We start from the raw sequence: 26,472 nt of genomic DNA, 5'->3' as shown, positions 1-26,472 counted from the left end.
TTTATCTACTAGTCAATCCTAGAACAAAAAAGTGTGGCCAGCCCTGCCATATAGTTTCAAAGGTGCTTTCATTTATGAACCACACAATCTTTACCGATCGACTACTGGCATACAGATCTTAGTACATTTGTCAGCAGTATCAAAAATACTGACATTCTTTGCATTCGCTGCGGGAACGTAAGTGACGTGGGAATTTTAAGTTCTGATATAAATTTCATCACATCGGTGTAGGTATGTAAACTTGTAAGTATCGTTAATCAAATATTGCCGACGTCATGTTGTTTTCAGAGCCGGTATCGACTCTGGACGCATACCACATGAGTCTGGTGGCGTGCGGCATGACCCATTCTCTGGCGGTGAACGCGTGGGGGCAGACTTTCAGTTGGGGCTCCAATTCTCACAAGCAGCTGGGATTGGCAGCCGGACAGCCCGAGCAACCCACACCCAAGATCGTGCGGCCCCTTGCCACTCACTGTGTCGTACAGATCGCTTGCGGCAGTTACCACTCTCTCGCCCTCATGAGCAGTAACTTGACACACTTATTATTTTGAGTATTAGACAGATGGGGGGGGGGGGGATCCCAAAGAAAGAGACTTTCTCTCTGCTCTCTTCGATGAATGAAATATTATTATACATGGATACCAAAGACATTAAACTCTTAGACGGAGCCGAAATATATGAAAGTATTTAGGATCCTATCCATCCATCACTATTTATGATATTTAGATAAAAAATTATACGGAGAATCAACTTTTCTATATTTACCAATTCAATTACGCCGAAATTATTTTAAAATTGCTGTCTAATGTTGTAATTCCAAAAGTTCGCATGGATCCTTTCTAAACTCTGGGTCTAATTAATGATCATTGTAATTTCAGACGGCGATCTATATTCATGGGGTGCGAATTCCTTTGGTCAGCTGGGTTTGGGAAAGTTTTCAGTGTATGAGGACAAGCCCACTTTGGTTTCTTCGTTAGCCGGCGTGCCTTTTGCTCACATCGCATGCGGGGGTTATCACACGTTTGCCTTATCAAAGTAAGTACCCACCTACTCATCTCCCCTAGTTTCTTTTGTAGGTGCGATCAGCCATGCTGACTTGCCGGTTATTCATGATAAGTTTAATGTAATTTAACAGTAAATTTGCGTTTACCACATGACATTCATATATTTGTATGACTCATATTTCATCTACATATCTATAGTATTCATTTTGAATGTTTTGTCCTGATTATTCCTCCTTCAAAATAATATAATTTTAAAAATTTCAGAACCACCATTAAACAATCATTGAATTTTGTGTATATTCATTATTGAATAAAAAAAATAGTGTGATTTATAATATTTACCACAAAGTCGTTTAAATCCTATCTACACCAATTGAAAATGTCCATTGCAGTCTGGTGTTGTGTTATAAGTACAAAATAAATTATAACTTATCATGTAGGTATTATTCAAGAGTGTCTGTTTTTATACCATATCTCTTCATAAAGTTTTAATATGAAATTAATCCCTAATTATAATTAATTAACCCATTATAATATATGAATATTTTATAATGGATTATTTGAGAGCTTTAGAGAATGCTTCATTTACAGAATGTTGAAAACATTTATGTGGGGGTAACAATTTAATATTTCGATTTACTCAATTTGGTTGCAAAACATCAAAAAGTGTATTTTATAATATTTTGGACAATGAGGACATAAATTATCTTCACTGGCAACTTCTCCAATGAATTAAATATTATGTAAAGAATACCTCAGTTTAAATTGGTCAAACCAACCTTTATTTTCTTGAAATTCCATGTTAGAATCTTCTTTTAGTCGAGTCTTCCAATCTTCATGCAAACTAAGAGCCTTCCTTAGCATGAATAATTGAAAAACTCAGAGGGACATCTTTTTGATGTTGATTATCAATTCGTGATGACAAAGATCCGTCCATTTCATCCATCACAATGCCATGTCTTTTGGAAACAATCTTTGAAGATATATTTCCATCATAGACTGGCTGAAGTCCTACGAAAGGCCTATTGAAACTAAAGATTCGCCGCTTTCGGAGCTCTTAATTATTTCCATTTTTGTCTTGATAGTATGAAGAGAGTCCTTAATTTTTTATGTCGGTATCAACCATAGAGGTTTTAAATAAAAAGAGGGGCAAGGAATCGGCTTTCTCATACAACTGAATGAAGCAGGCCGACAATAGCTGACAACTTACGAGAAATAGTCACGTGATAAAAAAAATGCAAGGCATCACGGAGGATTTACTTTGGTCATTATAACGTACCCATATAATATCATCACTGTTCTGGCAGAAGACACTAATTCGAAAAAATTACATATTGAGTTAGTTATACCAAAATGTTCTTTATTTCAAACTTTACAGTCTGGAAACCTTTTTAATAAATAAACAGTCTTTATTTTAAAGTCATCCTTTTTACGATTACTTAATAAACTCACATGATAGACTATTTCAAACATTTTAACAACTTCAAAGTCAAATTACTCAAAACTAGTATTCTCTAGTTAGTGTGTTCTGCCAGAACAAAGATGATATAATGTTAACATGGAAATTTTGCCGTAAATCGATTACCAGCCTTCCTCACCATACTTTTTCACCATACTTGCCTGCTTCACCATACTTTCATAATATAACCTGCCGTCCCTAGGTATCAACACTGCAGTTTCTTCATTTCTCACTCATGTTTATAAATTTACTAGCAGTATCACCCGGCGCTGCCCTGGAGTGGAATGGTTTAATATTTGAAAATTGCACATAGGGTGAGTACCGCTGAGCCTTCTTGAATTGGAGTCATTAGAAAATTTGGCAGCACTGCGTCGCCCAAGCCGCGCTGGCTTGGTTGGCTCCCTACCGATTAGCGATTCTAATAACACAATAATTTGCATCTAACATTGCCATTTGACCTCCGAAAGTTTCATTGCAATCGGATAAAATGGTATAGAAACACATACGAATAGAAGAAGAAGAAGAAGAAGATGGTTGTACTAATTCAGAAACCTTCGCGGGTGTGGGCACAACAACTGACGAAAGTTTCATTGCAATCAGATGAGTGGTATAGAAACCATACGAATAAAAGAAGATAGAATGAAGAAGAAGAAGAAGAAGAAGAAGGTTGTACTAAATCAGAAACCTTCGTGGGCGTGAACACAAAAACTCACCAAAGTGTCATTGCAATTGGATAAAATGGTATAGAAACACATACGAATAGAAGAAGCAGAAGAAGATGGTTGTACTAATTCAGAAACCTTTGCGGGTGGGCACAACAACTCACCAAAGTTTCATTGCAATCGGATGAAATGGTATAGAAACACATACAAATAGAAGAAGATAGAATAGATGAAGAAGAAGAAGATTGTTGTACTAATTCAGAAACATTCGCAGGCGTGAGCACAACTCACCAAAGTTTCAATGCAATTGGATGAACGCATACGGAACAGACAGACAGATATATACTAAAATTCGAAATCCCAATCACGCACTCCGGCTCGTCGGCCTCCGTCTACCCTCCAAATTTTGTCGAAATCCGACTGCACGTGTGAGTTTGTATAAAGAAAAACCGACGCGACGGTGGCCACATCCAAATATATTCTTCAAATTATAGTATAGATAGGGGTGAAATATTTTGGGGAGCAACTGCATGGAAGCGTACAGTTTTTGCAGTATCGACAAAAGTCTAATTTTTAAGAAATGTGCGAAATATCGAATCGTATGAAAGTAGAACATACAAAAGTCGAGAACCACCTGTAATTGTATATTATTATGACTTCGATAATTATATTTTGAATGTGTTTTAATGTTTCAAAAGGTCAGGTGCCGTATACGGTTGGGGTAAAAACACATGTGGACAACTTGGTCTCAACGATGCCGAGGATCGCTACTACCCTTCACATTTAAAAAGCCTGCGTAGCATAAAGGTATAAACCTCGCTCGATTTTATTTCAACTATTTAGTGTTAAATTCTAATTCTATCAAGAACTTCCATCGGTCGATAGTATTAATATTTAGTGTTAATTTAATACAGTTATATACAGTAAAACCATCATTTTACATTTTTGAACATTTATAAAAAAACGAATTTGGTTTTCATTAAATTTAATATAACAAGTAATCGTAAAATTTATGTATTTGTCAACGTAAGTACTGATATAATAAATTTACATACATGGTTATCAATTGTTTGCAATCACGTTTGTACCCAGTTGCACTGGTCACTTGAGTTCAGCTTGTAACGTTTAGTAATTGAAAATTTTCACCCTTAGTTTTAAATTACCTACATTTTATTGATGACTTCAAATGAACAATATTTTTCAATGTAAAAATATACAGACATTGTTTTTTCAAAACTTTTTTTCATTATAAAAAGCAAAAGCCTTACTCGACTATCATTTACATGAATTGACGAGAGCCAATTTCAAAGCATTTTAGTTTTACTGTTCACGTTTACTAATTCAAAATTTATTGAGGGAATAATGTGGAGACTTAAGGAGTTTGATTTGGTTGTATATAGATCTGCCAAATATCGTGCGGGGAAGAATTCACCGTTTTCCTCACGCTGGATGGCGGAGTGTTCACTTGCGGGGCAGGGAGGTATGGACAGCTCGGCCACGGAGACCAGAAAAATGAAATGTTGCCAAGAAAGGTAAATTTTGATGACAGTTTGACAGTGTTGTCTGGTTTTTTGACTCACTTGATTTTAACATTAAATTTGATGGTACCTTTGCCCACTCTCGTGAGATAATAATTCTATTACAAAAGTCAAATTGAATTACGTATTGTCGGTTATACCATCAATGATTCTTCATAATATGTGTATAAAACCATATTGTTTAGAAGACAATCTAAAATGTACTGTTAACAATAGGTATGTATGGGTTATTTCCTTTTTCTTCTGAGATTAATATTTGCTTTATATTTTTATTATAATCAGTTCATTTTAAATTTGAATGTCCTGTTGTAAAATGTCCTGAATCCGTAATTATAACAAATTTGTACAATTTTTTTTTTAATAAATAATTAGATTAATCGAATTAGAAAATTTCCAATTGAAAGAATGAAGGAATGGCAAGAATTGCAATTCTGTACCCTCGAAAAAAATTGGTAGGATAACATGTTATAATAATCACATTTAACAAAGTATATTATAGAGTGAGCACACTGGTTGAGCGGGAACTGCCGCTACTAGGAAGAGAATGACACCATCAGAGTTTCAAGGCAATAGCCAATTTTTTTCAATGTTGATTATTAAAAGTCAAACGGGGTGTTGAATCATTAAAACCAATTACGCAGCATAATAATGAATCCATTCATAATAATTCATATCTTTATTATCATAACAATTATTATCATGTTGGTGTTCGAGAGGTGGAAAGTCTTGGTCTCTCAAAATATGACAAAATTCGTAGGTGGTCACGATCCTCAGCCATGAGAGAACGACCAAGAAGAAGAATAGTACATACATATTTATCATAATGTATTTGATAGGTTATGGAGTTGATGGGCTCGGCCGTGGTGCAGGTGGCTTGTGGCCGACGTCATCTAGTCATAGTATCTGAGGGAGGACGCGTGCAGGCTTGCGGACTGGCCGCCTCCGGACAGTTGGGAACCGCCTGCCCCTACATTCCTTATGTTAGCTTACCCAGGATTGTGAGCGCCTCTTGGTTGGTAAGCTAATTGACTAATTCATTTATAATTTTAATGTTGATGTGTTTCAAACTAAGAGACGATGACTGCTGTCGATGTGATGGCAACACCTCCCAAACAGTGTGGCATGTCATTAATGACTGCCTTATACTGAAAAAGGAGTGATGGAATATTGACAACACAGTTACGAAATTTACATAATTACCTCCAAAAATCCTCATAAACAACAAAATTATACAAGAACACTACACAAAATATCTAATTTTGGCCATTAAAAAAAATCAAAGAAATATACGGAGGAACATAATAATGATATAAGTTACCTATTACACACTCCATCTAAAATTTCTATGTAATAAACAGAAACACCTTGTACGAAAAAGCAAGGTTATGTATGGGTTCTTCTTAGAATTATTAATAACCATGTCCTTGCTTTTTCGTACAAGGTGGTTGTTAGTAATTTTGAACAATCACAAACACCCAGGCTTTGAGAAAAATACATAAATGTTTTTGTCATGACCGGGAATCGAACCCAGGAACTCTCGGGTGGAAGGCGAGCGCCTTACCAACTGCACCTGTATGGGTTCATAATATATATATATATATTTTTTAAATGACGTGATCTACTAACATGCAACTTTCGAAAGTGCACGTATATTAGTCGATAACTTGATTCTTTCTGTAAATATAAATCAGCGCATTGTTTTTTTTCTCTTTATAGAATAGCGGCAGTGAAAATTATGTATGGAGAGTGTTTGTGGGCGGCGACAGATGCTTTGCTACCGTTACGTCTACCTCTGAAAATCCTTATGACAGCCGCCATCCAAAATCATCTCTACAAATCCACACCATCGACTCGCAAAAGCTCACCCCTTGCCTGGAGTTTGCCGAGGCGGATCGAGTAGACCAGGTAATGTCACATAATTAATTATGTTTGTCAACCAATTTGAATGCGATAAAATTATAATCACACTTATGTAGCAACGTAAATCATCCACTAACCGAGTGTACAGCACTAAGTATCACGTGAGGAATATTGTCATATTGTTTATTTCAATTTTGTTATATTACTCAGGCATTTCCACGAACCGTTGTTGAAATACATAATTGGCAATGCCGACAATACTTATTTCTACAGTATTTTTAATCATAAAACTATATCTAAACTCCTATATGCCAGCATAGTGACGCAAGGCCATCGGTTTGGCAGTCGCTATGAAAAATTCTCTATATAGAATTAAACTGTTCAAAATCCCTTTTTTTTAGGAAAGATGTAGTAACTGATTTTTTCATCATTAATTATTAATGTAGATAACTTCTAATATGAAGAAAGTAACGTTAAGGTGAATGCGCCGCTTAACAGTGGCACCTAGCGGGTAAATACGAAACTTGCAAAAAGCAGAAGTAAAATAAGTAAGGAATCTACTTCATATTAAAAGGCGAGTGATGATCAATCTCCACTGATGTTTATGACGTCAAGTATCTAGATACAGGCAGAGGACCATCTTTTCTCACACCTTGCACATGAAAGAGATGGGGTATATTGTTTTTACCTCACCGGCTGACAGGTCTTGTCAGTTTAACGACAATTGCCAAGATTGATAGAATGGTTGGCCGCGCTTATAAATATTGTTCATAAACCTGATAAAGAAATAGCTTAAAAATATGTGTTAAATATTAAGCATACCAGTGTATAAATTCTGGAGGGATACACATATTTATTATGATAAAAGTATCGAAGAAGATTTACTCATGTACGAATATTTACATGGACAAACTACAGGAGAAGTTATATTCAACGGTATTAATGATTACATTACAAATAAAGAGATAGGTTGGGAGAAGTGTATTGATATGTGTACAGATGGTGGTCGAGCAATGGTAGGAAAGATGAAAAGTGTTGTATCACGTATCCAGAAAGTAGCTACAAGAGCCACCGGCAGTCATTGTATTTTGTGAATTAAATTTTAAAGTAGATGAAGAAGTTACCAAAGTATTTTTAGAACACCTCCATAACTTGAAAACAAATCTTTTGCAATATTTTCAGAAAACTAATAAGAACGATTCCTGGGTGCAATCCTTTTTCCGTAACAGCTAAACCAGTAGGCTTAAGCGCAAGTGAATATGAAAATCTAATTGATTTAATTAGTGACTCTGATTTGAAACAAAAATACAAAGATCAGCCTTTAAAAGATTTCAGGGCGAGTTTGTCAGAAGAATACCCCAATTTTTCTAAACAAGCTATTATTGTTTTACTTCCGTTTTCTACAATCTATTTATGCGAAGCGGAATTCTCTTTTTATGCTGCAACAAAGTCAGAGTGCAGGAACAGGGTCGACGTCACACCAGATATTAGAATGCAACTTATCAATATTGTGCATGATATCAAGAAGATATGCAATTCAAGAACTCAAAATCATCAAAGTCATTAAGTGCTTTATTTATTCATATTTTTATGTTTGTGTCGCTACATTTCAAAACCAGCCATGTCCATAATGGATGAAAAGGAGAAAAACAGCTTTTTTGTTTCCTTGTGTACACGGTCATAAAGATGAAAGTTTATATTATTGCGATTATAGAATGTTTAAAACTAATAAGTTCCAGATTATTAGTTTTCGTGTAATTTTCATAGATTCTTCAAAAAATGGATTTTTTATATGGACATGGCTTAGTTTGTCACAAAATCAACCAAGTCCATGCGGACTTGGCTTATTTTGATATTTTCGTGGCAGCCATTTTATTAGCTATAATGGTCTCATTCTTCTGGGCTGGACTTAGGAAATGGAAAATGGCGAAATAATAAATAAATGTTGATGATAACATAAATTTATTTTCAAAAAAAATTTTCAATATAATAATATTATTAATTTAGATAAAAAATTAGGAAAATGTGATTACGACGGAAAAAATATGGTTACTAATTTTAAAACATAAAAAATCGATATAAAAGTGACTTCATGCTCGGCAACACAAAAACCTAAAAAAACCTTCAAGAATTGTTATAATTATAGTTTGTATTAAAAATTAAATTTTACAAATGGTCAAAATGGATAATAATTAAGGTGACGCATCAGTGAAACGCCAAATAATTTTCAACTGTACGCGCGACGAAATTTTGGACTCGCTGCCATTCACTGAGAGAATGTTGACCCGGGAACACGTCACTTTGCTGCGTGATGGCGACGGGTCAATTAATTCTAAAATCGTGTAAAGATGACTAAAAACGTTACCTACCCATTTACTTTAAAAAGAAAACATGTCAATGAATATATTATTATTGTTACTAATAGAACAATAAACAGAACATAAAATGGACGTATGTTGGATTTATATGACAATTAATATTTCGTTTGACAGGCGTCATTTTCACCCGCCACCCGCAATCCGTGCATCGCCTAGCGACGATCTTTTTAGACCGTGCCTCAACTAATGCATGGCCTTAATATAAATGGTTGAAGCCCTCAGCTGGATACAATTCTAGGAAATGCGTTGGTTTTAATAATAATTAAAAGCCAATTATATCTCAGGGTATGGATATTCAATAATTCTAACAATTTTATTTTGTTCAGTTTAGTCAGTCAATATCACAATTTTAAATGTTTTAAATACTGGTACACATTTTTCTATTTGATACCTATAACTTGGTAATCATAAAATAATTATAAAATATATTCTTAATAGGATGTATATTACCTATTTAATTCAGTAAAGCATGTACGTATAATTATTATTAAAATCTTTAAATTAATTAAGGAGTAGGTACGGTGTGTGTTTTTTTAAGAACTGCAAAGGGTTCTATAAGTCTCGTAAATAAGAATTGTGTAAAACCAAATTTATATTCTCAGTACTATGACTAAAATATCAAATGCGACCCTGCTTGACACCGGTTGCTTTTTAGGATGCAGGTTAAGCAGAATAAAACTTACCGATTTTCCTTATCTTTGGCGCGTTTTGTCTCTGCCTTAATTATTCGTTTTCTCGCCTTATCGGGGGTCACTTCTGATATTTGAAACCTTATTTTTATTAATTATTTCTATTAAAAAATGTTGAAAAAGATACTATTGACACTCACTCACTCAACGGTTCGTAAACAACTGACGGCCATGTTGTTGTAATCGCCTTCAGTGATTGGCCTGAATGGACATGGCTGAGTGTTTACTTCATGTTAATTACTTCAGTGGATATGGGTGAGTCTGAAAAAACTGTTCATCTTTGACTTCCATTTACTTATTATACAGACGGATTTGGATGGTTTTGATAATACAAAAATGTTAGAAAGCATTAGTTCTTCATAGATTCACAAAAAAGTCAAAAATACCTAAAGGTGGACTTGGCTGAGTTTGAAATGTAGCGACACGTTTATGTTATATTATAGTTTTATATTTAAAAATAATTACTAAATAAATAATGTGTCTTAACATGTAACATTTTTTTAAATTTTTAGTAGTAGGAATTACCCAACCTAAAAAATAAACTTAGTGTTCCGTTAAACTTTTCGGGTTTGCGAAGTGTTCCATTGCAGAAAAATTTTGGGTTATAATAATTATTGACGTCAGAATAAGGTAGTATTTTTTTTAAATACGCCATTTCTATTGGCATTTCCCAGTGGTTAAGCTACAAGATATGGCGGTAGCCATAAATTGACAAACGATAACTGACATAGGGAGTAAGATCATGTTAACACGCGTGTTTGAACATGGACCTAACCAAAAAAAAAACGATTTTTTTTCTTAGGTTAATAATTATTATAAAACAATCATTATTCGTAGGATGTTTTATCACATTTGAATGGTCAAATACATAGCTTGTAATCAGTATCTTTAGAATTATCTTCAAATGTATTAATCGTGTCTATTTTTTGAATAATAAAATCCCTAATTCTTGTCAAATTTGGGATCACAGAGATTATAAATATAATTTTATATCGTAATTATTTCACTATAATGTTAACGTTAATTTTACTAATGGTTTTATAAATGCGTTTAAAAATTAACAAATCTAAAAAATCTTAACACCACTGCACATGGATGTACTGAAATATGACTATATTCTGAAACATTAGATCGAGAGGTTTAAAAGAATACTATTTTATGTAATAAAAATACTTTATGCAATCACCAAATGTTTAAAATAAATATAAAGGATAATAAGGCTTCAAAATTATATAAATAGATTATCTACAACGCTTAAGGAATGTCCAGGGTTATGCTCTGAAAATACCATAAAATACTCCATTTTGACCTACGTGGGGCATGTGGGTCCTTAAGTATGTCTTTGCATATAAATGATGTTTTGTTTGACTGTTATACAGTTCACATAGTTCATTATAAATATTTTATTACAGGATACATTATGTTATTTGGAGACAGTATTTAAGTCATTGGCATCCCTCAACGCTTCATTCCTGATGAAAGATAATTTGCACTACTGTTGCAATTCAAAAAACAGTGGAGTGGATCAGTCGCTGGCCGAAGAGGCATTTGGAATCATAAGTAGAATTGAGAATACCACCATCAAAGATGTTGTGAGTACTTTTCACTTTTTCATGCTAAATTAATTTGTTCCATAAAGAGTGCAGTCATAGCCATGTTTATTTCAACAAGCTAGGCAGGTCAATCTAGTGTTTAGTACCTCTTTAGTGTGAATTTTGTAGCTATTACTGCGGTAGTAGAGTGCCCATATCCAAAACCGTGTGTGCGGTATCAAATCCGTATCTGTCAAAAATCACATGTCATATGTCAACATTCGTTTGATCCAGAGCAAGGACCCAATGGATTGCGCGAAATGTCACTTGGGAGTAAAAACGGTACAATGTACTTGTAGTATTATGTATTTTCCTTCAGAATGACCTTCACAACAAGCTTTGATTTTTGTTGAGATCGGATGATGATAAATTCACGGTGAAAGTTCAATCATCAGATTATTGTGTTGGATTTTTTTTTTTGAAACTTGATCAAATTATTCAATAGAGTGATATGCGTGTTACTTACCTCTTCACGTTTCTTCGTAGTGAACGTATCTTTAAGACTCTTTCTGTTTTTATCACATTGCAATGGATTCATGTGCAACACAATTTTATTCATCATATTATATACAATACTTTCTAGCATTCTTAAATTCTTGTGAACGATTAAGATTTTGTATTTTCAGATTTTACAAAGTATCACTGGACCCGGTGGGCTATTAGAATCGCTGAAACGGACCCCGCCTGATGCCGAAGCTCTCCGCTGCTTGGTGACACTGCCCTTCTATCACGAGATGTCGAACCCACGGAGTTGGACCCAGCTGCAGACACCCTTCGCCGCCGTCATCGCTCGCCTGCGGCCTCCCTCCGACAAGCTACTGGCCGCCTGGTGCCACGCCATGTCCAGAGCATCCTTTGAGAGATTCATAGACATTTTTAAAAATGTTCTTTGCTATTATCTCAAGTGTCCCGCCGTCGTAGAGGGAAAGGTTTTTATGTTTCCCCTTGACATTCATAATTTATTTGAATCACTTTAACACAATCACTGCTAACCTTTTAATTACCTTTTAATTACCACATTTAAATAATACGTTAATTACATCTAATGGCCAACGACTCCAAACGCGCCAGTCTCGGTGTTAGCACTAAATGAGTTAATTGTGTATTTAAACATTTATTATATGTACCTTTCGCAGATTTTAAAATTACGTGTAGACTATGTACATATTTTTTGTTAGATTTTGACTATATTATGTGGACTTGGTTGTTTATTTGATGCCAGGGAACTCAGAAATAATGGGAACTGAAATACCCAACGGTTAAGGCGATGGCAGGTAACTGTCTCGAGTAAGGAAGAATCCGGGTTAAACTTACACACGTGTCAAGAATACGTTGTACGTCTAATACTGAAAACTGCTCTCGGTTTATGCATTTACGCTCATTTAATGTTGGTGTATTACACACACTATTGCACGTGCATAATGCGTGCTTCATTTTCGTAGGACACTCACACATTCAAAAACCCTGCTTCAACGTGCGGCGTATTGAATATAGCCTATTGGTATTCTATTTATTATCAGTTCTGTGGTTGATGCCATAAAGCTTCTCCTGAATTGAAGCCTTTGTTTGCACATTTGGTACTCGTGCAAATGCATGTCTCGGATCCTTTTCTTAGGCTGTCAGTACTATCATTTAGTTTTTTTCTTCAAAAACTAAATACAGTAAAACCTCGTTAACCCGATCGGCGCGTTAAGTTTCCATACAAAAGATGTGCTGTCCGCGGTAGGTTTTTCGAAATGTTATTCTTCGCTGTATTATAATAAATACGGCAGTTAAAAATTGTGGCTACAACTGTTATCATGCCTAGATACATAAAAGTGCGGCCACACCGAAAACAAGTCGCGCGACAACTCGTTAAATTTTACGATAAGCATGATAATTATCGTAAAATTTCTTAAGCAATTATGATAATAATCGTAAAATTTAATGAGTTGTCGCGCGACTTGTTGCCGGTGTGGACCAGGCATAAGGATCCAAGTGCCACACTAAAACACATAATAGAGTGTTGAATTTAGCTGTGTTTACTTTAACAAAACTACCGTATTGCTTTGTTCTGATAAACTCTGTAGCCATTTTCGATGACAAAGCACTCGACTTCAAAACAAGTGCGCCGATGAAGACAATCAATCACTGACTAATTTTATTTTACTCGTGTTAAAAACACTTAAAAATGCCATAAAAATTATTGAAAATAATAGCTTTTATTGGTGACTTATGAATTATTGTTAATTAGTGTAAGTTTTATTGATGACAAATCCATTAAAATTGGATGGTAGTCACCAGTTTTATTTCGTGGCATAGATTGTGTCAGCATTTTACATGTTTTATGGGCCATTCTAATTTAAGCGTAAAGGTGAGTCCACACTGGTTGAAAATATTATAATAATTTTTTTGTTTTTTTTTTTTAGTGAAACTTGGATTTTGTAGATTACTTTTCAGTTTTATTGAGCATTGTGTTATGTTAGTGATTGTCATTTTATGTTTTGTAAAAAAAACAATATTTATTTTTTAAATTGCGTAAATTTGAAAAAAGTGCTATAAAATTTTTTTTTTGGGTAAGGTTTTAAAAATTTATAAGCATTAAATTGTACGCGAAGATAATATGTAATATAGTTGAAAAGTCAATATTCCATGATTTATATTTTATACCTACCCGTGTGTTTTTTTAGCAAAAATTTATACGTTTTATATATTCCTTCATAGTAATTCGTAATTTATTGGTAAAACTTGCAATCCTCTAAAATATAATAATATATATTTTTTCATTCCGTGTGGACGCATCTTTACTAAATATTTACGACTTTCAATAATGAGCTCGATTTATGACTTTGAAACAATTAGGAAGACACATGAGTAATAAATGACATAATCCAGAACACAAGTTCAAGTACATTTTTAGAAATATTACGACAAATTTCTTTTCGTTTTTTGGTTGTCTTTTTCGTATTCCCGCACATGATGTAAAAATCGCGGTGAATTCAACTTTACACGGTAAATACTCGGCGCACACTCAACTCGAATGAAATATATTTTGTATACCTACTGCGCAGCTGCGAAAAATACCGCGTAGATTTGAACTGATGCAATCGTACCGGCGAATCTCGATAGATCGAGGGGGTTCGAAAGATCGATGTTTATGAAATTAAAACAACATATTTTTGACAAAGTTATCGATATGGCGGTACGAACACGAATCAGAGCATTTTTCAATACAAAAATTAATACCATGCGTGAAGTATTTCCTACTTTACCGACATTTCAATTTTCGATATCAACAGTTGCGACATCCGCCCAGTATCAGAGCTTATGTAAAAAACAACATATGTCCCATCCGCGGCGATCGGGTTAATACGAATTCCACGGGACCGAAAATCGAAAAAAAATTCGAATTACGAATTATGAAATGTATGAGGGAAAAAATAGATACTAAAATTTTGAAAAAAAAGATTTTTCATTCATTTTGTTTCCGATCATAAATGTCCCAGCCAAATTTCCGATTCAATTATCTCAAATTAAAATCTGTGCTAAATACTAAGTGTCATTAATCCATTGCCTGTAGGGACCAAAAGAATGTATTAAGTTAATGTAGGTAGGTATTTACTAACTTATTTTGAGCTAGAATTGTAAAAATTCCATAAGAAAAAAAAGTTAAATGATGTTATACCTAAATAGAAAAATAATATGGCTTTTTGGTTTGAGACACCAAAAACATTATTGCCTTCATAACAAGAAAGCTAAGATATAATTTATTACACGTTTCTGTTAGGTACTTACCTACAATTTCTATTTAATTCTCACTAAATAAATATGTTCATTAAACATATAAAATAAGTTTCATTAATGTTCTACAACCATTATAATTTATTGTTTCTGAGAAAGTAATTAATTCATTTCTAAAATGGTTTAAAAACATCACGGAAAAATTCTCTAAGCTTTTAGCGATAGCGCTCACAGAACGCGTCGAGCGGGCGTGCAGTGTTTATTCATAACCATAATCACACGTCTCTTCCCGCGCATTACCCTTCACCTATGTAATATGCGGCCCAAGCAGCACAAAATAAATATTAATTACAGCGCCTCTCATAACAAAGCAATAAAAATATTATATTATTTCGGGCTTGTATTAAAATTTACGACGACATTTTTCAACCAGCGAAATATAATGACACGAATAAAATAAAACAATGGGTCTCTGTTATTAAGTAATTGCTTTTCGCCCGTCCATCGACAACGCCACGAGCGGCGTAATTTTGGTAGCCGTATTCAATGAATGGACTCTATTGTATTTTCTTTCATTCGTATCGCCGAGACGCGGTGATTCGCGAAAAAAACGATGATTCATGCGGCGCGCGCGTATAATGCGTCGCCATATCCAGTGGGCGCTGGCGTATTTGATTACGTTGTATTTTCAATGATTTATGCGCCACTTGTAGAAATTTTGCGCGAGTGCGGCGCCTGACGCGTTCTGTGGGCACCATCGCTTAGTTTCGTATTTTTTATTTCTGTCTTTATGTAGGTAACAAAAAAAATAAACAAAATAAAAGTAGGTATGTGAATACAATGAACAATGAATTATTGTTTTGAATGAGTGCTGTTAGCAATGAATAGGTCTTATTTTTATGAGACTGTACCCTCATAAATAAGTAAGTTAATGATGTTTTAAAAAGTTCTATCTTATTATTGACTCATTTCATTCTACTTGCATACATAATATATTATATTTTATGACTTGGGTCAGGGCCATATTAAGCAATTACTATTGGAATAATCTTATTTATTTTATTTCTCACTGTATAAATAAATACCTACAGAAAAAATTGAATGTTGCTTTCGGAAAATAGGATAAAGTTTTTTCAACTACATAATATGATTAAAACTTAATAATTTTTCAAATGAATTATTCATTGGACGATTTATAATATCATACGTAGGTATGTATTTGTAAGATGTGTTTTTTTTTAAATTTAATGATATATTTGAAATAAAATTGTTCTTACGATCATGTCTTTTTTAGAGAATAGACTATGATACCAGAATCGAACACATACTGAATGCACTGGAGAAACTTAACAAGATAAATAATTGTAATCCGGCGCCCGGGAAGGCTCCCCCGGAAACCTTCTACATTCATGAGTTGGGAGAAATGGTCGACATCAGAAGTGACTACGTTTGTTTCTTGACTGGCGGTCAGGTAAACTATTCCATTCTTTCAAGCGTTTTATGACTTATTCTGGATTCTCTAATGGCCATATTACACTTTGAGACTCTGGGCGATGATAAAATATCATAATACATATTATAATGTAATCTTGGATTATTGGAAATTGGAATTGTCTAAAGGAGTAAATCTAATGTAATAATTTTGCTATTTTTCTAAATAACATGTGAAGTGAATAATATTGTTATTTGAATAAATATGCCAATTTGTATGTACCAATTACTGCCTATTTAGTACCTTACCATCTTAGCTGGTGACTTCATTTGAATCTTTCTGAATCTTTTGTATTTAAATTATGTCGAGTTGACACTGTAGGTGAAATTTGGCCTTAAAAATGTTTTAAATTTGCTTATCTTTTCAATAGCAGACTCGTAGACCGATCCATAGGCGAAAAAAACCGGTATAAAGAACAATACATAATCTTGTTTTGGATTTGATTTCATCACAATGCTAATTGATACACACCCTTGATTTTTTTATTTCGGTTATTTTTTGCCTTGATTTATTTGTTTTCTGAAGATCAATTCAGGTTTTTTTAATGAAATTATCCATAAAATATAATACTTCCGTTTGATCTGTTTATTTTTTTAATTCTAAATAATTAATACACTCTTGGAATCACTTGCAGAACGATCACAGACGTTTTTGTTTTTATCGATTGGATTGATTCTCTTGTTTTCTTCCACAGTGTGCGATTGCTAAGATGCACCTAGTTATTTAGGCACCATGCATAAAGATATTGATTCGAGGTGATCCCAACGAATTCAGAAAAGCAACAAATCCGTTGTCACGGTCGCTCACACATACACGATTTATTCCATAAAATGAAAACGTCAGATGAAGAAGCACTCATTAGGCGTATTGGGTGCATCCATCAAATAAAAACGCACTGATGTAGTGTGGCCATTGTTTGAAGGATATTTATAATCTCTTTCATGAAAAAGATGTTACTACACTCGCAGGACATTGGCATTGTCATGCTGTGCAGTTTGACAGGCTGGGGCGGCAAATACATGATTCATAACCGAAACCGACACGTATGCCTGGTCACTACAAATTTTCTGCGATTTGATGAGCCCACGATGGCAATTATTATATCAATGATAGCTGAAAGCGACAAGGTGGATCTAATCTAGTTGCAAGTGCACATGATTTTTTTCCAACCAACTATGCTGTGTCAACGCTGTGTGCATGTGCAAGATGCATTTGTTTAGTGAATTTTAACATAATATAATACATAGTTTTAGCGAGTTGTGGTCGCCTCGAGTTTATCTATGCGAGGTGGCTTAGAAATACAGTGTTAAGAGTTTGAATGAGTATCTGATATACATAATATTATAACTATAAAATTTTATATTGATCAAAAGTTGATCTTTTGACTTTGTATTGAAATTTATATTCGTTTTTGTTGCTTCCAGTCTTCCATCTACCTATGCAATTATCCATTTCTGCTGGATGCTCACTGCAAAACTAGTATATTAGAAGTCGACCAGGAGCTTCAAATGAGGGCCGCAATGAACCAAGCGGTTACGCAAGCCATAATCACGAATCTCCTCATCCAGGGAATCGCCAACGTCACCGACCAGCAGTTCATTACTCTCACCGTGTCCAGAGATCATATTGTGGCTGACACTTTGAGGGAATTGGCCCAGTATGGAACTAGTGATCTCAAAAAGCCATTAAAAGTAGGTCATTTACACCTTAGGAATATCTATATTAGTCAATTTATTAATTACAATTTATGTCAGTGGCTCCCACGTGACATTTAACTGTGGCCGCACAATTGACATTGACAGTTCTATGGAAACATCTGGTGGCCGCACCAAATTTCACTTTTATTGTGATTGAAAAAAATGAAGCTAAATTATAGTTACTAAAAAAAATAGATCAATTTATTTACAGACAAGTCCATTTAATAAAAGACATTTGAACATTTAAGTACATAATATCTATTTATTTAAAAATAATGCAAATGGAAATTCCTCAATACTCTTTGCCATTGCGAGCCGCATGGCTGCTTCTAAGTGTACATCTGTCAAATGGCTTCGATACTTATTTTTTATCAAGTGCATTATACTGAATGATCTTTCACAGTATACAGTAGTAGGAAAAATTGACAATATTAATAAATCAATTGCTGCCACTTCTTTAAAATACAGATGTTTTCCTAAAAAAAAATAAAAGTACTCACTGTAAAACTGAACGTCTTTAGATAAACTCTTACTGAAGATAATCACGCGATTACAACATGAATAAGCGTAGGTTATCGGGCAACTGACTGAAATATCGCTCTAATCAGACTAAATGCAGCTCGAAGAGTCCAACAAAAACAAATTTAAAAATAGTATTACCTCATCTCTCTCTCTCTCCAATACGATAAGTACTAAGTACTAAATAAAATGGTGATGACTCTTTCCATATTTGGTCCCACACTAAAACAAATGCGTGAAATTGTATACTGGCAGAAATTTCGTTAAATCAGAAACGGACTATTTCACACATGATCTCATCACAAGAACACATTATGGATCATTTAAACGTGGAAAGAAATTTAAGACAAGTCGTGTGTATTCAACCAATTTCATAATTTTATAAATAAATTTTTGAAATATTATTCTGTAAAGCACTGGTGGCTGCAGCAAAATCCTCTGATGGCCGCACATGAGAACCACTGATCTATATATATTTATATATTATGTTACGCCGAATGTGCGAAATTGACTATTACATGAAATGGGCAAAATTTTGCCTAAATCATGAAAAATGCATGCCCGTTGCCTTATTCATGAATTAGACAAAATATCTGGCGAGTTCGTGAATTCGGCAGTAATTTTTCTGCCTAGTTCATGCATTGGACAAATTAGATAGCGCTACGGTGGTATTTTTTGCAACTAAACTAAATGTGTCAAATGCTCATCCATTGGTCAAAATGTACGTATATTATCTATGGTGAAAATAGATGGTCGCGCTCCGGTGGTGTTTTTTGCAACTAATCAAACTAACCAAATGTGTCAAATGTCATTGATAATAATATAAAAATATACCAATCAATAACTACAATGATGTTCATATCCATTTACTATGCGCAAAAAAAATCTAGAACTATAATATGATAACGGAAGAATTTTATTGAAAGGTATTTTCGCGATTTGATTCGTGCTTGGGTATCAATCGTGCAATCGTCGATTGTATGTTTGTGATAGTTTGTTGACACTTGTTAGCTAACCTCAAAATGGACATTCAGTTGAATAATTCAGAATTACAAAACCTAACCTAACCTAACCTAATAATAATAATATTATATTATGTCCAATTATAAATAATAAAACCAACCGTATTAAATTCACTTTTTCTACTGTCATGTTGACAGTTTAAGAATTTCATACCCTGGCGAATTCACGTACTCAAGCAGAAAATTTACCCAATTCATGAATAAGGCAACAGGCTTGACTATTACATGAATTAGTCAAAATTTTGCCCATTTCATGTAATAGTCAATTTTGCACATTCGGCGTAACATATACATATCACAGTTTCCTCAGGCTACTGCCCTCATTTAGACTATATATTTTCCTCGGTGCCTATAAAGTCAGTCAATCACAAATCTTTGATGATTTTATTTTCTTATGTTATTGACGTGTCTCGTTATTTTGTTTCAGGTTAAGTTTCACGGGGAAGAGGCTGAGGATGGAGGCGGAGTTAGAAAAGAATTTTTCATGTTACTTCTCCGGGAGATCTTGGATCCGAAGTACGGAATGTTCCGTCATTACTCCGATACTCGCTGTGTGTGGTTTTCAGAGGATTCTTTTGAAGAGGAAGACATGTACCGTTTAATAGGTGAGACGAAATGATGAACTCTCTATTATTTTATATTATGTAGAATTAATAAGGTATGAATATCTACAGTGAATTACACTGAATACATTATGTATGCGTATCTACAACCGTAGAGAATGAAAGTTTGAAAATATTTAAATTACGAATTACGCAATATATCAGAAAGATGCAGTAATTTTAGTGCTAATGTTACATAAAAATGCTATATTCAAAGACAGAATAATATAAAATATCTCTATATAGGAGCCAAAATTTTTAATGTAGTGCTGGGAAGAAGGTTACTAAGGCTGATTAATTTAGCTGCAATTCATTTCGCATCGCAGATTAATTTGTAGCAAACTTGACACTGTTGTTTCTCGTATCTGTTGGAAGCTGCAAGTATTCCGACACAGTTTTAGATACACACAGATTATTAAATATGCAGACATTGCCGAGATAAATCTTGATACTTGAAATTATGATGAATAGCTGGTGTTGTTCTATTTAAAACAGTAAAACCCTGTTAATACAAACACGGTTAATTCGAAAATCGCTGTGGATCGAAATATTTGCTAAAATTCATAAAATCTATTTATAGTGATGTTCACTAGTTTTATTGAATAATGATAATCACTGATATTAATATGAAAAAAAAATGTATCGGAACAGTGTTAGAACATTTTTTCAATGTTTTACTGTTTTTTTGCCACATTTCGTAATTGGATTTTTTGTCCTGTCGTTTTCGAACTAACGGGGTTTTAATGTAATGCATTGACCATTCCGAACATGTTATATGCCCGATTCGCACTGCAAATATAGCATTGAATACAAATGTAGCTACAATTGCCTGTGAAAGGCCATTAAATTGCCTGTCAATAAATTATTATATCTATATAAATCGGCATTATTAACTATTATTATTTTGAATATTTAGATAAATAATCACGACACAGACTGAAAATACTATGTAAATATTACTTTTCGGTGGCTACCAATTCAAGCAAAATTCACATTCTCTGGAATCGCCGTCAAATGTTGCAATACAAAAAGTTCATATGACTGACTATTATTTTCTAGTTATAGTACAAACTCTTAGTTGTATTAAAATATTATTTCCAATTATAAAATAACTTCCTCTCTTTTAGGTGTTATTTGTGGCTTAGCCATTTATAACTTTACCATAATAAATGTTCCTTTTCCGTTGGCCTTGTACAAGAAACTGTTAAATGCTCCCGTCAGTCTTGGAGACCTTGCCGATCTAAGTCCTGTGCTTAGTAATTCTCTACAGAGCCTGTTGGACTACGACAGGAATGACGTTGAGGACGTATGTATTTATTTGATTTTGTTTTTATACAAAATACATATATTATTCTCTTTGTGTAATTCAATACATGATCTGAAATGTGTAATATGATCATTTTAATTATTTTAATATTTTGAGAAGGTCTCATAAATGAAAATTTAGTTAACTGTATTTTTCTTTGTTGAATCTGTCTATAAGTATTGATTTATTGTGGAAACTATTACATTACATTACCATGTTCTTGATCCCATATTTTGGGCCTCCACAGAGTGAACGTTAAACAGATTTTTGATTTTACAAGAAATGGATATTAGCCTCTTGATCAACCTATTAGGTTCATACATAAATGGGTTAAATTGGGACACGTTTAGAAAAGAAAAAAGACATATGAGCAATGATACCACCCCAATAAAGTATTAGACTAGCTCGGTGGTTTATTGGGTGTAATATCAAACTTAATATTAATTCATCGTTTGATTGAAATTTTATTACTTAAGTAACTTTAGTGGTGGATTGAAATGTCTAAACGAATATGGGTGAACAGGTCGAAATAATTAACGAATGTTGACTGGTATTAATTTTAATTTATTTCACTCTTTGTTCTTAGATATAAACAGGACAATCATTACGTAGGTTTTAGTATCTCTTATTTTTATACTCTTTAGACAGCGCAATTATAACGCACTACCCTTATTAAAGCGAGCGGTATCACGCATTTTTGTTTTTGAACACAGGTTTATTTTCAGAGTTAATTAATTATGTTGGCAGACCGCCCATGGAAATTACAGACCATGCACGGCCTTTTTATTTAAAACCAGATTCTCACAGACATGCTTACACAAAGGCGAAATAGTCCCGACTGCTATGGATTTCTTGAAGGGAAATTAACATACATTCCTTTCTCGGTGCTAATCGGAGCACTTCACCCACAAGAGGCCTCCGTGAACAATCGCTCCTTGTTATAAACTTGGATGCGGTCATCGATGTCGAGTCGAATCGAGTCCGTGATTTGAAAATGACACATTTCTTAAATGGGTGATTCCTTTTAGCGCATTCGCATAATTATATTATAACAAATTATGATTTTACTTATTTAAATAGAAACTTATCATCTAACATACTGTTTACATGGTAATCCTTTAAGAATTCATTTCACTTTCATTTGGCACAATCCACACGTCATTATATTTAAAGCGCTTACGTGCTAGGTACATATTAAAATTTTTATAAACTAGGTACATAGTTATTTATTTATTTATATAATACTAATTACATTAATTCTCAAATCTTACATCGCCATTCATGCTTTTAACTACCTAAAATATAAACATTTTGACGAAAAATATAATCAAAGAATTTAAGATGTGTGTTCTGTTAGTCATCGTATATTATGCAATTAGGGATATGCTTACACCTAATAATAAAGTAATTTGGACTATTGGGAGAGGCCCAATAGATAATCAGGGATGTAACAGCAAGACAGAAATAGCGTAGGCGTTTGGGATTGAAAGATAGAAAGATTGCATTTGTGTTTTTTATGTATCTTTATAGTTTTTTTTGCATTTCCTGCAAATTCGTAACTATGGGGACTCGGATAATGAGGACCCCCTGTATGTCACCGGTCTGCCATCGCTGGTTGTATTATTTAACTGTTTTTTTTATTTGTCAAATAAACAATCAAATTTTGATGTGTCAAAAAATTATCATAACAGAAATTTAATTGCAACTAGAGGTGTTAGAGTCCTTACACATAAAATTTTTAGAAGAGCTCCAAAGGCTCGTGACATATGCAAGTGGATAACAACATTCATTTCTCGTATAACAAAAATCTGTTACGAAACCTCTTCGTGAGGAAGCAAAGATCCATATCGGATTGTGGAGCCAATTAAAATTATTATTGATTGGTAACGTATTCATTTTGTGTGATTTAATTCGTTGTGTGTTGATCAATTATATTATTTTTTGTAGGTATTTTGTTTAACATTTGAATTATCTCGTGAGATTTTCGGTGAAGTTAGAACCCATCCTCTCAAAGACGACGGTGGAAATATTACCGTGACCAAGGAGAACAAAGCGGAGTATGTGGAGCTTTACCTCGACTTCATTTTCAATAAGTCGATAGAGAAGAAATTTTTAGCCTTCAATGAAGGATTTTACAAAGTAAGTCTGGTTTGATCATTATTGTAAATTATGTGTAAATATTTTTAAAATTGAAATGTTAACACTGAATCTTCCATAAAAATTTTTTTTTTGAAATCCCATGACTGCCAAATATGCTAAAGGTTTACATTTAAACTGAAATTAATACTATCGACTGAGGGTACCTACTTTATGGAATTTGAATTTAAATTCTAATTATTGATTTAAGTTTTGTGCTATTCCATTTGAGTAATTTTTTGTGACTGGTTTTTGCCTTTTGGCATCTTCATGGAATTTCCTCACTCACAAATTGTAAATGCATATGTGACAAAAAATACAGTTAATTCTCGGTTCCTTGAATGTTGACGCATTTCTTTATTTTCATGTTGATTTGTAGGTATGCGGGGGCCGCTTGTTGAAACTTTTCCAACCACACGAGTTGATGGCGGTGGTGGTAGGCAATGAACAGTATGACTGGAAGGCTTTAGAGGACGCAGCCGAATACCGAGGAGAATACAAGTCGTCTCACCCAGCCATCAGATCTTTCTGGGAAGTTCTCCAAGAGCTCACCGAACAGGAGAAGAAGAACTTCTTACTCTTCCTCACTGGCAGTGATAGGATACCTATCCAAGGAATGAAGGCAATTAAAGTAAGTCCAGTCATGAAAGCACTACTCAAAGGCGTAGAAAATAATCGATCTTAGATTGCTCACACTTGGATTCATGCTTATTTTGATTTCAACTGTTAAGTTAATAATTTGCTACCACTTCTGGGGTACACCATATATGCAAAAATCATACTTTCACCACCATCAGTTTGCTCATACATAGGGTAAGAATGCACACCTGTCATATCATTTGGGTTAAATGTCAGATTCGATTAGAAAATTGGAAGACTCAATTAAAAGAAAATTCTAACATGGAATTTCATGCAAGTGTAGGCTGGTTCGACAAATACAGTTTTTGATTTTTTTTACATTGCTCTACTTTTGTACATTCAGCATTTGTACACATTTTCAACAACCAATTATGTACATACGAAAGTCGAGGACCGCCTATAAATAAAAATTGTCACTCACCCCTATGGTAAAGTTTTACGGATCGATCCCACCTGGTGCCTTTGTTTATTATTTCATTGTCGAGTAAATCATGATGTGTTTATCACCACAGATTAGTGGGATTCACTGTTTTCGAATTTTTTTCTGTATCGCCTAAAAAAACCTTTCACCTAAAAAATATTAATAATTCAACATATCATTATTCAATACCTTTGAATAAAAACGACTTGCATTGATGTTTTATGCATTTTTTACTTGATAATATGTATTTTTGAAAACTATAATATGTAGCAAGTAAAAAAATTATTGAATTTAATCAAAGTTATGTGCCTATTCAAGAATCGTTTTAACAAAAAAATATTCGCTCATTAAATTTTTTAAATTTTTTGCCTCCCGTAAAATTTGCAAGAAAGACTGTCAGTTTTGAAGATGCAATGGCGATATGTTAAATTGTTAATTGATTGATTAAACATATTAAAAACAAACAAACAGAAGTTGCTCTGAGTCAAAAACTGTGCGACAAATGTCTATGTGAAATGACCTACATAATAATAGCACCGACTCCTGTATGATTTCTCTGTCTCAAGGATTTCAATATATGTTTCGTTTGTTCCTATTTACCTGCTAAGATAAATATATCAACGCATATTATTGAGAGAGAAAAACTAATTATTTGAATATTTTCCTTTTTCAGATAACAATTCAGCCAACCTCCGATGATAGATTCCTGCCCGTCGCTCACACTTGTTTTAACCTTTTAGACTTGCCTAAATACTCAACCAAAGAAAAATTAAAATATAAGCTACTCCAAGCGATCCAACAAACTGAAGGTTTTTCTTTGGTTTGATGTTCGTTGCTGTTCTTTCGTCTCTTGTTTTTTGATTTTTATTTTTACATTTTTGAATGTGTTTAATTTTTTATCATTTTATCGTACATTCAAATTTTTGGTTGAAGGTTTTTTTGCATTCGTGTTACATAAGTTGATCACTTTTAGTACAAATCATCTGTTATTTGTAATTCTTTGTAGTCTTTTATGAAACATTAATTTATAGAACTGGAAAATTGGCACTCGCTTCAATCTTCTCAAAGAACCGTGCATACATATATATATTTTAATCAGTTTGATTTAAAAAAAAAAAATTTAAGTTGTACCAGTTATAATTTATTACTCACTTTTCAGATATTATATTGAGTAATCAGTCAATACATAACGTGTTTCAATTACAATTCTATTTTAAGAGATATTTTTATTATGTAAGAATGTCTCTTACTCATGTAACTATTTTATAATATGTTAACAAATTTGTCTAACACGGTAAATTATAATTTATAACCGAAATAAATTCAAATTACGAGTCATTAAATATACTTATCCAATTTTAAAAAAATTAAGAAAATATTTTTGATTTATTTTAAATATGAAAAAGTGTTATCACAGTAAAACCTTTTTAATATGACACGGTTTATTAGAAATTCAATGTGAATCGAAATATTCGCCTAAATTCATAAAATCTATTTATAGCAATTTCCATCAATTTGATAAATGAACCCATAAGTCATGACTAATATTGTTTCAGCAACGGAAACAATGTTTTGTATTTCATAATTCGAATTTTTTTTTAATTTTCGATCAATTCGATTTTGACTTAACGAGGTTTTACTGTATTTAAAGGTTAAGAATGAGTTGAACAGACAATGTCATTCATACTTCAGTCGAAAAGAGTCCACAGCGCTGGAAGCACGTAATTTTAAATCAA

General features: G+C 33.5%; 1 protein-coding gene across 3 annotated transcripts in view; it reads left to right on the top strand.

The window, feature by feature from the left end:
- Herc4 (HECT and RLD domain containing E3 ubiquitin ligase 4) overlaps window positions 1-26,472 on the top strand; it is a 39,232-nt gene extending 12,760 nt beyond the window's left edge. For all 3 annotated transcript variants that reach the window (XM_085952736.1, XM_085952720.1, XM_085952729.1), the window contains 15 exons: window positions 289-525; window positions 879-1,035; window positions 3,824-3,932; window positions 4,526-4,657; window positions 5,500-5,679; window positions 6,380-6,568; window positions 11,003-11,182; window positions 11,809-12,111; window positions 16,197-16,373; window positions 17,819-18,085; window positions 20,060-20,237; window positions 21,362-21,540; window positions 23,488-23,679; window positions 24,056-24,307; window positions 25,410-26,472. In XM_085952736.1, coding sequence (XP_085808862.1) covers window positions 289-525; window positions 879-1,035; window positions 3,824-3,932; window positions 4,526-4,657; window positions 5,500-5,679; window positions 6,380-6,568; window positions 11,003-11,182; window positions 11,809-12,111; window positions 16,197-16,373; window positions 17,819-18,085; window positions 20,060-20,237; window positions 21,362-21,540; window positions 23,488-23,679; window positions 24,056-24,307; window positions 25,410-25,562 — 2,885 coding nt within the window. In that variant the 3' untranslated portion in view covers window positions 25,563-26,472. The remainder of the gene's footprint in view (window positions 1-288; window positions 526-878; window positions 1,036-3,823; window positions 3,933-4,525; window positions 4,658-5,499; window positions 5,680-6,379; window positions 6,569-11,002; window positions 11,183-11,808; window positions 12,112-16,196; window positions 16,374-17,818; window positions 18,086-20,059; window positions 20,238-21,361; window positions 21,541-23,487; window positions 23,680-24,055; window positions 24,308-25,409) is intronic.

This window comes from Rhyacophila brunnea, unplaced genomic scaffold (assembly GCF_057557595.1).
Source record: "Rhyacophila brunnea isolate RB1 unplaced genomic scaffold, BYU_Rbru_1.0 scaffold_10, whole genome shotgun sequence".
Taxonomy (NCBI): Eukaryota; Metazoa; Arthropoda; class Insecta; order Trichoptera; family Rhyacophilidae; genus Rhyacophila; species Rhyacophila brunnea.
Note: the sequence above shows the minus strand (reverse complement) of the source record. Positions and strands in the feature narration are given on the sequence as shown.